The sequence below is a fragment of the Balaenoptera acutorostrata genome, chromosome 20 (assembly GCF_949987535.1).
Source record: "Balaenoptera acutorostrata chromosome 20, mBalAcu1.1, whole genome shotgun sequence".
Lineage (NCBI taxonomy): Eukaryota > Metazoa > Chordata > Mammalia > Artiodactyla > Balaenopteridae > Balaenoptera > Balaenoptera acutorostrata.
Window position 1 is genome coordinate 8,513,113 of NC_080083.1, and position 12,539 is coordinate 8,525,651.

General features: G+C 52.3%; 2 protein-coding genes across 5 annotated transcripts; one reads left to right on the top strand and one right to left on the bottom strand.

Annotated features, from left to right (window-relative positions):
- The first annotated feature begins 7,085 nt into the window (after positions 1-7,085).
- Positions 7,086-10,606, top strand: SLC25A35 (solute carrier family 25 member 35). Of its 2 annotated transcripts, XM_057536714.1 has the most exons (5): positions 7,086-8,032; positions 8,933-8,998; positions 9,456-9,608; positions 9,965-10,099; positions 10,255-10,606. In XM_057536714.1, exons 1-5 carry the CDS (start codon positions 7,658-7,660, stop codon positions 10,426-10,428), a joined length of 903 nt encoding a protein of 300 aa, XP_057392697.1. In that variant the 5' UTR covers positions 7,086-7,657; the 3' UTR covers positions 10,429-10,606. The 2 variants fall into 2 exon arrangements, with proteins under 2 accessions (XP_057392697.1, XP_007166411.1); XM_007166349.3 differs by lacking the exon at positions 9,456-9,608.
- A 229-nt stretch (positions 10,607-10,835) lies between these two features.
- Positions 10,836-12,272, bottom strand: RANGRF (RAN guanine nucleotide release factor). 3 transcript variants are annotated; one of them, XM_057536715.1, is made up of 5 exons: positions 12,069-12,272; positions 11,863-11,979; positions 11,524-11,659; positions 11,327-11,412; positions 10,836-11,104 (listed from the first exon to the last, which is right to left on the bottom strand). In XM_057536715.1, exons 1-5 carry the CDS (start codon positions 12,143-12,145, stop codon positions 10,981-10,983), a joined length of 540 nt encoding a protein of 179 aa, XP_057392698.1. In that variant the 5' UTR covers positions 12,146-12,272; the 3' UTR covers positions 10,836-10,980. The 3 variants fall into 3 exon arrangements, with proteins under 3 accessions (XP_057392698.1, XP_007166410.2, XP_028024271.2); XM_007166348.2 differs by having other exon boundaries at positions 11,503-11,659; XM_028168470.2 differs by having other exon boundaries at positions 10,964-11,104; positions 11,309-11,412; positions 11,503-11,659.
- Between the last annotated feature and the right edge of the window lie 267 nt (positions 12,273-12,539).

The following is a 12,539-nucleotide window of genomic DNA, read 5'->3' on the forward strand; positions in this document are numbered from 1 at the left end:
AAAGTAAGCTTCCTGGAGGCGTGATCTTTATCTGTTTTGTTCACTGATATACCCTAAAATTCTGGAACAAGTTCAGGCACATAATAAGAGGTGCTTAATATTTTGAGGAATTGAACAAATTGAGCTGAATCCTCCCCACAGCCCACTCACTACTCCCCTGGCTCTCCTTTCCTACAGACCATTTCCATAATTCTGTTGATCCCACCAGTTTCCCATCTCTCTCTCTCTCTCTCTCACACACACACACACACACACACACACACACACACACACCACCCCCAGGACCAGACATCCAATCTCCCAGCCCTCACCTCTAGATCCTTTTCGGCTTCCAGGGAGAGTAAATCTCTACAAGAGTGCCTCAGAGACCCTATCAAGAAAGCTAGATACATGTGTGTAGCCAAACAAATCCTGTTTTATGTTTTTACTAAAATAGGAATGTCTGTATTAGTTTTACTACTTACAAAAATAACATTTAAAAAGATAACTGGGACTTCCCTGGCGGTCCAGTGGTTAGGACTCCACGCTTTCACTGCCTAGGGCACGGGTTCCATCCCTGGTTGGGGAAGGAAGATCCTGCAAGCTACACAGCACGGCCAAAAAGAAAAATAAATAAACAAAAAGATAACTAACCCCAAAGTGCTGGCTGTTGGCTGCAGACATGTTGGCACTTGGTACTACATGAACCACCCCAGCTCTGCATGGGGGTATGGGCACAAAAAGAGGAATTAGGTGGGCTGGGCCGCCCGTGCACCTTTACCTGTCCTTCCTGGCTCGTCTGAGCTTATTTCCTTGTCTCTCTGTCCTTATCAGAGACCCACCTGAAGGCTTTTCACCTGCCTGCCTGGTGGGGAGAGACTTCCTCTACTCCCAAAGGCAGGTAGCATGTTTTGGGGAACTAAAGTTCGCTGGAGCTACACTGAGAATGTTCTAACACTCCTGACAAAGAGGTTCCATTGGGCCCCCTGCTCAAAGGAACCACAAAGATGAAAAGCATGACATTTCAGATCTATACAAATCACCGTCTATTTATGCCTCATCTCATTCCGAAAAGAAACTGAGCTCTGAAAATCGTATCATGTGATATGTGCCAGATTATTTTTGCACAAACACCTTTTATTTATTTATTTATTTATTTTAATAGTTACTTTATTTATTTATTTATTTATTTTTAGCTGTGTTGGGTCTTCGTTTCTGTGCGAGGGCTTTCTCTAGTTGCGGCAAGCGGGGGCCACTCTTCATCGCGGTGCGCGGGCCTCTCACTATCGCGGCCCCTCCCGTTGCGGGGCACGGGCTCCAGACGCGCAGGCTCAGCAGTTGTGGCTCACGGGCCCAGTTGCTCCGCGGCATGTGGGATCTTCCCAGACCAGGGCTCGAACCCGTGTCCCCTGCATTGGCAGGCAGATTCTCAACCACTGCGCCACCAGGGAAGCCCCCCTTTTATTTATTGTACAAATATTTTTGCAAAGGTACTGAAGATTTTTATTTTATTTATTTATTTATTTTTATAAATTTATTTATGGCTGCGTTGGGTCTTCGTTGCTGCGCACAGGCTTTCTCTAGTTGCAGTGAGCGGGGGCTACTCTTCATTGCGGTGCGCGGGCTTCTCATTGTGGTGGCTTCTCTTGTTGCAGAGCACGGGCTCTAGGTGCGCAGGCTTCAGTAGTTGCGGCACTCGGGCTCAGTAGTTGTGGTGCACGGGCTTAGTCGCTCCATGGCATTTGGGATATTCCCAGACCAGAGCTCGAACCACCCGTGTCCCCTGCATTGGCAGGTGGATCCTTAACCACTGCACCACCAGGGAAGTCCCAGAAGATTTTTAACATAATGATACATTCTTCCACCACCCCGACAAAGCAAGTTTTCTCTTTTTCTACCTTCCAAACGTGCCATCATAGTTTCAATTCTGTTTTCCGCTTCATAACTATTTGCCATGTTACTACATACGTCGACTTGGTAATTATAATTTTTCCTGGAGTGTAATATTGCATCAACTAGATCTTGTCACCCTGGTAACAGCAGTAAAAGTCTTCTGGGAAACTCTCATCCACCACCCCACTCCATGTGCTTCCGGTGGGACGGTCAGTCACAGCAGCCTCCTCCTGGCCACCAGACCCAGATTCAGCCAATCACAGGATCCCGTTCCTCTGGCCACAGAGACTGGCCCAGCAATGAGCAAATCACCCATGCCAGGATGTCCTGCCCTGGGTCTCTGGGAAAGGGCATCTTTCTCTTTCTTCCAAGGTCACAAAGCAGGAATAATATAAGTCTGGAGCAATCTGTGTCTCGGCCTCCCTTTCCCCACAATGGAGGAAACTAGTCAATAGTGGGAGAAAATGAGCCCCACACCGGAGGGAAGCAGAACCAAGAGATGGAGGGGGCCTGACATCATTTAAGCCCCTTGGACTGCTCAGTTTCCGGAGCCACTGAACTCCCTTTTGTGCTTAAGCTAGTTTGAGCTGAGCTTCTGTCACTTACTGTTGAAAGAATCTTAAACGCTATAATTTATTCTCGAGTGCAGGGCATTTGGGCAGCTTCCAGTTTTTGGCATTACAATTAATGCTGCAGTAAACATCTTTGTGAAAAACAAAACAAAATACTTTCAATTTAAAAATGATTAAGGGGAGTTCCCTGGTGGCCTAGTGGTTAGGATTCTGGGCTTGCACTGCCGTGGCCTGGGTTCAATCCCTGGTTGGGGAACTGAGATCCTGCAAGCTGTGAGGTGCAGCCAAAAAATAAATAAACATTTTAAAAATAAAAATGATTAATAAAGTAGCCCCAGAAGCTTCAATGTGGTTGGTCTTGATTTTGCCCAAAGATTCTTTGCTGGAAGGTTGGAGGAGTCCTTAGGTCTTTTTATCTCACCCATTTACCTCCACATCAGGTGGCTTCGACCCTCCTTCAGTCCTCCTTACGTCACTCACCTGGTTGTTAGGAAAATCAGGTAAAGTTTGGCCAGGCCAAGAGGCAAGGCATGGGTGACCATGTGGGGAGACCATGGAAGTGGAGAAACAGTGAAGAGGAGAGTAGGCCCATCCGGAGAACTGTGAGAGGGAAGCTTAGCTGATATGAAAAGAGGGGTATGAGGCTGGAGGAACATGTAGAGGACACCCCACGGGCAACCGGACAGGGCAGAACAGGCACTGAGGTTTCTGAGCAGGTGGAGGAGTGGATGGCAAGAGTCTTAACCAGTTCCCCACCCATTCCCCCTCTTTGGGTACCAGCACCGAGTTTTCTTTTGGGGGCCTGCCCTTCCATCATTCTAGGTCCACATGGCCCATTCTGGGGGGGATGTACGGCCCAGAAGCAGCCAGTCAGCACATTTCCTCTTCCCTGGCTACTGAGATTGGTTCAGGGGTGAGCGTGTGACACAAGCAGGGACAAAGCTTAATTCATGCAAAAAAATCCCTTCCAATGGGAGAGGAGCTCATGATGAAAGAAGTGCTGCGTCCCACTGGCCTCTCACGGGGCCAGGACCTTGAACTCCAATAGAATCCTTCACGGAGTACAAAACACCTAGGCCCTCTTTTCTGTCTAGAAAGCTATTAGGGGTAGGTAGCCTGCCTGTGGTGTGCGATAAATCAGGAAGGGGGCAGTGAGGAAACGCTGGCCTGCTCTGGGAATCCGTGCAGGTTCTAGTCTATGCGAGGATGGAGGATTCTGTCCAACTGCCACCAGGTGGCATGTGAGCACTTCAGGTGTGGGGCCTGGCAGCCAATACGAAGCCATGGGTGTCTAGGCCACCCCAGGTAGAGGTGCCGAAGAGGCACAGCTCCGTGCCTTCCAGGCCTCTGCATCGTTCACTCTCCCCACTCTGTGGTTTCACCCCTTCTCTCAGACCTGGGGCCATCTTCGTGCTTCCCCTCCACTCCTCTCACACGTGTCTCAGGACATTCATACCCAGGGGGAAAAAAAAATGATAATAGCCTATGATAATCAACACAGCATGGTATTGGTAAAAAAACAGACACATAGATCAATGGCAATGGGCCAACACAAATATAGTCAACTGATATTTTTTCAATTTTTAAAAAATTGAGGTATAGTTGATTTACCGTATTATATTAGTTTTGGGTGTACAACATAGTGATTCAAAATTTTTATAGATTATATTCCATTTATAGTTATGATAAAATATTGGCTCTGTTCCCTGAGTCAACTGATTTTTGACAAAGGAGCAAAAGCAATTCAATGGAGAAAGGATAGTATTTTCAACAAAACTTCCTGGAACAACTGATATCCATATGTAAAAAAAGACACAGACCTTACATCATTCACACTCAAAAAAGATCATGGACCTAAATGTAAAATACAAAGCTATGAAATTTCTAAAAGAAAGTACAGGAGATAATCTAGGTGACTTTGGGTTTGGCAATAAGTTTTTAGATACAACACCAAAAACATGATCCATGAAAGAAAAAAATTGATGTTAGACTTTATTATAATTAAAAACTTCTGCTCTGTAAAAGACACTATTAAGAGAATGAAAAGACAAGTCATAGACTGGGAGTAAATATTTGCAAAACACTTATCTGATAAAGGACTGTTATCCAAAATACACAAATAACTCAAACTCAACGATAAGCAACCCAGTTTAAAACAAAACAAAACAAAAAAAACAAAACAAAACAGGGAAAACGGCTTCCCTGGTGGCGCAGTGGTTAAGAATCCGCCTGCCAATGCAGGGAACACGGGTTCGACCCCTGGCCCAGGAAGATCCCACATGCCACGGAGCAACTAGGCCCGTGAGCCACAACTACTGAGCCTGTGCTCTAGAGCCCACGAGCAGCCATAACTACTGAGCCCGTGTGCCACCAACTACTGGATCCCGCGCGCCTAGGGCCCGTGCTCCACAACAAGAGAAGCCACCAAAACAACAAAGAGTAGCCCCCTGCTCTCCGCAACTAGAGAAAGCCCGCGCACAGCAACGAAGACCCAACGCAGCCAAAAATAAATAAATAAATTTTTTAAAAAATAAAAATTAAGCTTCTTTTAAAAAAATAACACTTTAAAAGTTGTCTATCTGTAAAGCATCTGGATATTAAAAATGAAAGGCTTCAGCAGTGGTTCTAAAACTTTAGCACATATCAGAATAACCTAGAGGGTTTGTTAACCCCTGTCAGGCCCCCACCTTCAGTGCAGGAGGTCTAGGGGGGGCCTAGAGACTCTGCATTTCTATTAAGTCCCCAGGTGCTGTTGCACTTTGAGAATCACTGGTATAAACTCAAAGATTAAAACAATGATGAACTCTCATCCTATAAGCAGATAGGGTAGGGGGCTTGAGACGTCAATCAACTAAAGCTTGGACTCTAGCAACCTTCGCCCCTATTCTATGCTGATTCCTCTTCTGCTCAAGCCCCTTCACGAATAAGCATACACCACCCAAACCCATTCACTAATATGCATGTATCCTTAGCTTAAAACGTCTCCAATTTTGCTGTTCGGGAGACACTGCTTTGGGAAAGATCCCCTGTGTTCTCCTAACTTACTTACAAATCCTTCCTTCTCCCACTCTTTGGCTTGGTTGTGTCTTTTGGCTCGACACTCACCAAGAGATGAATTCAATTTTCTGGGTGTCAATCCCAGCCAGCAGGTGGAGGCATTTGGGGAGCATTCCTTGGAAATTTTCAGGGGACCCTTTCAGAGCCTCTCCTGAGAAACCCCGTTATATGCTCCACCCCTCCTGCCTAACCCAAAGGCTCAATGATATAGCAGTACACTGGGGAGATAAGACCCAGACTCAGCACCCCCAGCCCCGGGGGCATCCAAGAACTTCCAGAGTACTGGAGGACTCAGAGTAAATGACTGCTAATCAAATGAGAAACAAAGGTAAATGCCTGAGGAGCAAAGCAGGATGGAAGTGGCTGAAAAGCTTCAAGGATCAGGAGATGAAACTCAAGACGAAGAGTGATTTGGAGGTCACCAAAATAAGGGTGAAAGGACTTTCACCGGCAGTGGGAACAGGATACACATGGGCACAGGGAAACTGATAATTGAGCATCTAGAGAAAATGCAACACTTTCACTCAGGTTTGTGCAATAAATAATTATCATTCCCATTTTACAAAGGAGGCTCTGAGATGTTAAGTAGCTTGCCCAAGGCTATCCAGCTGGTAAGCAGGAAGACCCAAACTGGAACTCCGAAGGCCTCTGAGTCTAAGTTCGGTGGCTGCCTCACACACAGGTGTGCCCCCTTGCCTCCTCCTCCCGCCCCAGAAGACATCTGCTATCCTCCTGCCATCTTTCTCCAAGCCTTCCCCCCTCAACCCCTTCCCAGCTAGCTTCCCGAGTCTCTTTTCTCAGAAGTTCTTGCGTAATTAACCATTACCAGGCTCATGAACTAGGGCAGGAAGGAGTCCAGAGTCTCAGGACCTCTCCCACCACTTGCTGGCCCTGCGTAACCTAAGCCCAGCGATCAAAACCCCGCCTTACTTAGCCTGTCTGGCCTTCTCCCTTGTTTGCTGTGAGGATCAAAAGAGCGTAGGGATGTGACTATGTTCCCTCGCCATCCTTCGGGACCCCTTCCTCCGCGCCCGCAGCCACCACATTCCCGCGCTGGAACCTAACAAATATTTTATCAAGCCTAAGGAGATCTGTCCCGTCCAGCAGGTGTGTCCCACCTGCCTCGCGGGAGGAGCCGCAGTTTCCGGGCTCTCCTGGCGCCTGAACCGAGAGGGAGTGGACCTACAGTTTGGCAGCCCCACCCGGCGATGACCTGGGATACAAGGCGAAGGAGGGGAGCCCTCCGCCCGCAAGAGCAGCAGCCCCGAACAGGCAGATGAGGGACTGCTGCCTCCGTACTCGGCCTCTGCGTCCAATAACCCAGGGTCCAACCTCTCCTCCCCGCCAGTGATAAAACCTCTGCTCCCTGGGGACCCCTCCCAGTACTCCGAGTCCGCAGCCCAGGCACTGGTACCGGGGTGGGGAGAGTTAATTCCAAACGCCTCTCTGTGGATTCCGGAGGCCGGGTCGCCGAGAGCACCTCCCATTGGCCGCAGAGCCGGCTCGGCGCTGATTGGCTGAGGCTCTCGGCTAAGGCTCCCCATTGGGCGCCGCTCTCCAGTGATTGGAGTGTGGCGGCCCGGCCTCCGCAGGCTACCTGGGGTGAAGCTGCTGCGGGCTCCGGCAGCTGCCTGAGGGCGCTCATCCCCGGCCGGAGCCTCGACTTCCTTCCCCCATACAGACCTCGTTGCTGTCCGGGGACGCCACCGGATCTTCTCCTGGATCCTTTCCCTCCTTAACCTGCTGATTTTCTTTTTCCTTCCTCCCTGGCTCCGGTCTCTCAGCTCCGCGTTTCCCTCACGTACTCCCGGCCCCCACAGCCGGCCATCCTCAGCATCCCACCTGCCGCCCTTCTGGCTTCTGCCCCTCCTTGACCTCAAATCCCTTGATTAACAAGTCCCTGTCATAACCTTCTCGCCAGACTCTCCTAAACTCATATTTCTTCTCTCTTTGCCATCTCCTGACTCCCAAATTCCAGCTAACCCTTGACCTCTTGACATTTGACCCTGACACTCTTGACTCCAGACCTCTGCATTTCTACCTCCTGCAGCCTGGACTGCTGGAACTGAGGCTTTCCCCTGATTTTCTGACTCCGTTTCTGAAGCTCATTTTAACTTTCTTACCCCTGGGCCAGTTCCTGCTACTGCTGTCCCACCATGGACTTCTTGATGAGCGGCCTGGCAGCCTGCGGGGCCTGTCTGTTCACCAATCCCCTGGAGGTGGTGAAGACCAGGATGCAGCTGCAGGGAGAACTGCAGGCCCCCGGGACCTACCGACGACACTACCGAAACGTCTTCCATGCCTTCATCACCATCGGCAAGGTGGACGGCCTGGCAGCCCTGCAGAAGGGCCTGGCCCCTGCCCTCTTATACCAGTTCCTGATGAACGGCATCCGGCTGGGCACCTACGGGCTGGCTGAAGCTGGGGGCTGCCTGCACACGGCTGAAGGCACCCTCAGCCCTGTCCGCAGCGCAGCAGCTGGAGCCCTGGCTGGGGTCATGGGAGCCTACCTGGGGAGCCCCATCTACATGGTGAGAAGAAGGGTCTTGCTTGGGGCCTTCAGGGCAGACCTTTGGTGTAGGGTGGGTGCCTGGGCCTTCACAACCTGATACTGAGGTTGGAAGTGGATTTGTGTAGGGGAAGGTGAGGAATTTGATTAACGTACATCAACGAGTGTGGGGATCAGGGGAAGTCCTGGGCATTACAGAATTACTATCCCACAGTCTGCCCCTTTGAGTTAATCTGGTATCGGTGAAGGGTCAGGAACCTGAGGCCCAGAAAGGGGAAGTGACTAGCTCAAGGTCATCACAGCTGCTTGTTGCTAGGACTTGGCCCTGCTTAGCACTCTTTCTGCAAAGACGTTGGGAGGCAATGAGTTCTGTAGAAGGAGAGAGGCAGTTTGGTCTCACTCCCAGGGTATGAGATTCAGGGACAGTGACTTCTCCAAAGTCAGCTGGACACATGCCCCCCACAGGGCTTGGGGGCCAGAGAGCAAGTTTTGCCGATGACCCCTCACAACCTGCCCCAGAGTCTGATGGGGAGTTGGTCATGATGGTGGCCGAAGATCCTGTCTGCTGGTCTGGGAGTAGGAGCTGGCATGAGAGGCTGGACACCAGGTCTTGCCTAACGTGAACAGTCCTAGGAATTGTTGCCATTCTCCAACCTCTTCATGCCTGCCCCTTCCCCCAAGGGAAGACGGATGCAGAGGGGGTGGGGTGTCTTGCAGCGCTAGGAGAGCCATCCCCCAGGACTGGAGCCAAGGGACACAGTCTCATGACCAGTTTATTAGGTGGGAACAACAATAATTATCAGATTAGAAGGATGTTCATTGCTGAACACCGCAGAGGAAGTGTGAAGGGGTCAGGCATTTGGGTGTCTGAGGTGGGGGGCTGGCCGCTGGGCCATAGGCTGTGATACTCTCTCGTCTCCAGGTGAAGACACACCTACAGGCACAGGCAGCCACAGAAATTGCTGTGGGGCACCAGTATAACCATCAGGTGAGGGTTTTCCAAACTGCTGGCGTCCCTGCCCATTCTCTTCCATTTTCCCCCAGGTTTCTGCCTGCACCCAACAGCCGCAACCCAGCCACGGCTCTGCCCAGCCCATCAGTTCGGCCCTACTCTGCCCCTGGAGTCCACCCAGACCTTCTTATCCCCATGTTCCCTGTTCCTCTAGCTTCTGCACCTGTTTCTCTTGCCCCATTCTCCTGACCTGCTAATGTCCTCACTTGCATATACCCTGCCCTGTTCTGGGGTGGCGAGGGAGGGAAGGATGGGTTGGCGGACAAGTGAGGGCCACATTCATGCTCTAAGCCCACATGGCACTGGTTGCCTAGACATCGGGTGCCTTTTATGGACCCATCCTTGGCACTGTTAGGAGGTGGCAGCCCCTGATGCCTGGGTGACTGAACCCCGCCCCCATGGTCTTTTCTCTGCCCCCCCCTCCCCCAACCAGGGCATGTTTCAGGCGCTAATCAAGATTGGCCAGAAACATGGTCTGGTGGGGTTGTGGCGTGGGGCCCTGGGCGGCCTGCCCCGAGTTATCGTCGGTTCCTCCACCCAGCTGTGCACCTTCTCGTCCACCAAGGACCTCATGACCCAGCGGGAGGTACTGCCTGGGAAAGGGGTGGGGCCACCCTGGGAATGTGGGCAGGGGGAGGGCAAGCTGAAGTGGGCTCAGCTTGAAGAGGGACAGTGCCAACATTCAATGTGAGGGAGCGGCAGGAGGGCTTGGGGGGGTCACTGTCTCTTTACAACCTTCCCACAGTTCTCTTGTCACTTCCTCCCAGGTGCACCTGAGTCCTCAGGGCCTTCCGCTCTTCCTCCTTCACAGTGTTATCACCGGTGGAGTGGAAGCTCCCTGAGTTACCAGCTCTCCACTGTATCCCTGGCGCAGGGCCTGGGCTTTCCGAGGGGTTGAATGATTGGCTGACTGACAGAGCTCTTCCTCCCTCCGCCTCTTAGATATTTCCACCCCAGAGCTGGAAGGTGGCTCTGGTGGCTGCCATGGTGAGCGGCATTGCGGTGGTCCTGGCCATGACACCCTTTGACGTGGTCAGCACAAGGCTCTACAACCAGCCCACAGATGCTCAGGGCAAGGTAAGGGAGTGCTCTGGGGTGCAGGCAGGCAGGAAAAGCCAGGCGGGTGAGGGAAGCAGATTGTGGGTGCAGGTAGGAAGCCTAAAATGCAGCCTGCTGAGGTGAGGCCCCTGGTGGCCTCTGACAAACTCTGCTCTTCCTCTTCAACCTTTCAGGGCCTCATGTACCGGGGCTTGCTGGATGCTCTGTTGCAGACGGCTCGGATAGAGGGCATTTGGGGCATGTACAAGGGTATAGGTGCCTCCTACTTCCGCCTCGGCCCCCACACCATCCTCTCCCTCTTCTTCTGGGACCAGCTGCGCACGCTCTACTACATGTACACCAAATAACAACAGCCACTCTTCCAACACTCCACCAAGTCGGCGCTCCTTGGACTCTTCTGACTCCATTGTTATGACCTGGTGACTTCTGACCAGATGATCTTTCATCCATCAGAGGGGGACCACCAACCCCACTCCCCATCAGTTTTCTCAGGGTTGAATCACTACAAGGGATCGTTTCCCTCCCTTCCTTGGGTGTCGCTTTAAACCTTCCCTACCCGTACCCCTGTGAATTTCACACCCCTCTCTCAGGGCTGAACCAATCACTCCAAAGTGTATTTCCTCCCTTCCTCCACTGCTGGCCTTGGGTCCCTTCTGATCCCATGCACAATTTGAAACCCCACCGTCCAAGACCAAAGGGAATTGGGGGGACCCAGGTGTTCTGTTAGATTCAAAGGCACAGAGATTGTATTGGTTATAAAGCAAGTTTATTTCTGCAGAGAGTAGGTGTCTTATGTTTATGCACTGGGAAGGAATTAGGGGAATATATCCAACCCTTTGATCCCCTTGCAGAACAGAGGCCCCAAGTCTTCAGAAGCAGCATGCAGCATTTCAGCGTCCTTACTGGGGACCAAAGATGTTGGGATCGTGAAGGGTCAGACTGGTCACCAACTGTTCAAAGTCACCCAGGCTCCAGGGCGGAAGTGAAAGATTTTCAGGGCCAGGAGATGACCTATTCTCAGGGCTTGGGGTGGGGAACAGATAGAGAGAGAACATCATCTGGGACTTGGGCTTGTAAATTCCCATTTCCTGTTTCCCAGAGAACCTGGTTATCTGTGACCCCAAACCCCTGGCCCTCTCCCACTTCCTTGGAGGACCCCACCAGCCAGTCTCCCTACTCTGCCCCTCCAAGCCAATTCTCCTGGGGACCCAGTCATGAGCCGTGTACCCTCTCCGTTCTCCTTACGGGGGCTGATTGAAGGTGAGCAGGAGATCAGTCTGGTACTGGGGCAGCCGCAGCAAGGCCTGGTGCAGTGTCACATACTTTGCTACCTAAAGTGATCAGAGTCAGGATGCTTACCTGATTCCCTAAAGCCACCCCCTTCACCCCTCCAAGACGTCTCACACTCCCCTGGCCCTCACCTGCTGGTTTTCTTTAGCTACCTGCTGCTTGCCAGAGAGGATCCAGGCTTCTTGACAGCAGCCCCTCAGGGCCAGGTTCTCCAAAAGGAGGGGCTGCACAGCCTCCACGTGCACAACCCTAGCCTCCTGCACCCCGCCAACGTCCTCAAAATGGTACCTGGAGTTGGGGGAGCAGGGTCAGGGAGGGGCATTTCTCACTGCCCCTTACAAGCATCTCTTATCCTAAACTTCGCTCATTTCTGGTGATGTGGTGTAACCCTTGGAGTTCTCATTGCCCAGATTAACCGTCCCGCCACAGGCCCCGCCCACTCCTTCGGCTCTGGTCCTCCCATTGGCCAGCCGCGGGCCCGCCTCCCTCACCGCGCCGCCTCTTCGCCCTGCACGTGGGCCTGCAGCTCCAGAAGTTCCACGATCAGGCTCTGGTCTGTCATGCGATGGCAGAAAACTTCTTGATTGTCTGGGACCGGTCGGAGGTCGCTGGAGAGAGGCGAGGCACACCCTGGTTGACCCCGGCTACTTCCCGCAACCCACCTGGTCAGCCTCCTTTGGCGCCCGGGCCTTCTTACCTTACGTCGATGGCCCCCGGAGGGAGAGTGGCGGAGAAGGTGCCCCCGAACAGTGGGTAGTCTCGCGTGGGCTCCATGGGCCTGAGACTAGGGTATGGGCATTAAAGATTTAAAAGAAACCCACATGGGGCCACTTTGCATCACCTCCGTTTCGCAGCAGCCCCGGTCCCCTTCAGGTCTTCCTCTGCTCCTGACCCTTTAGGATTTGGCCCCGCCCCGCGATCACGCTGGCCAATTGGCGCCCGCGCCTTGGAGGGCGGTGCCCCAGCGGAGCTCCTCCCGGAAGCCAAGCTCTTAGGAGGGCGCGGGTTGGGACCCCGGGGTCCGCTAGGAGCTGAGACTTAGGTTTAGGACTTGTGACACTCTCGTGGTTACTGGCCCGCGCCCGCCGGTCTCCTCCTTCTAAAGGGGTCGCACTTTCTAAGAGTGTTGCCTGAGACCCTCCTTAGGGGCCGTTGCTCGTCCAAGGGA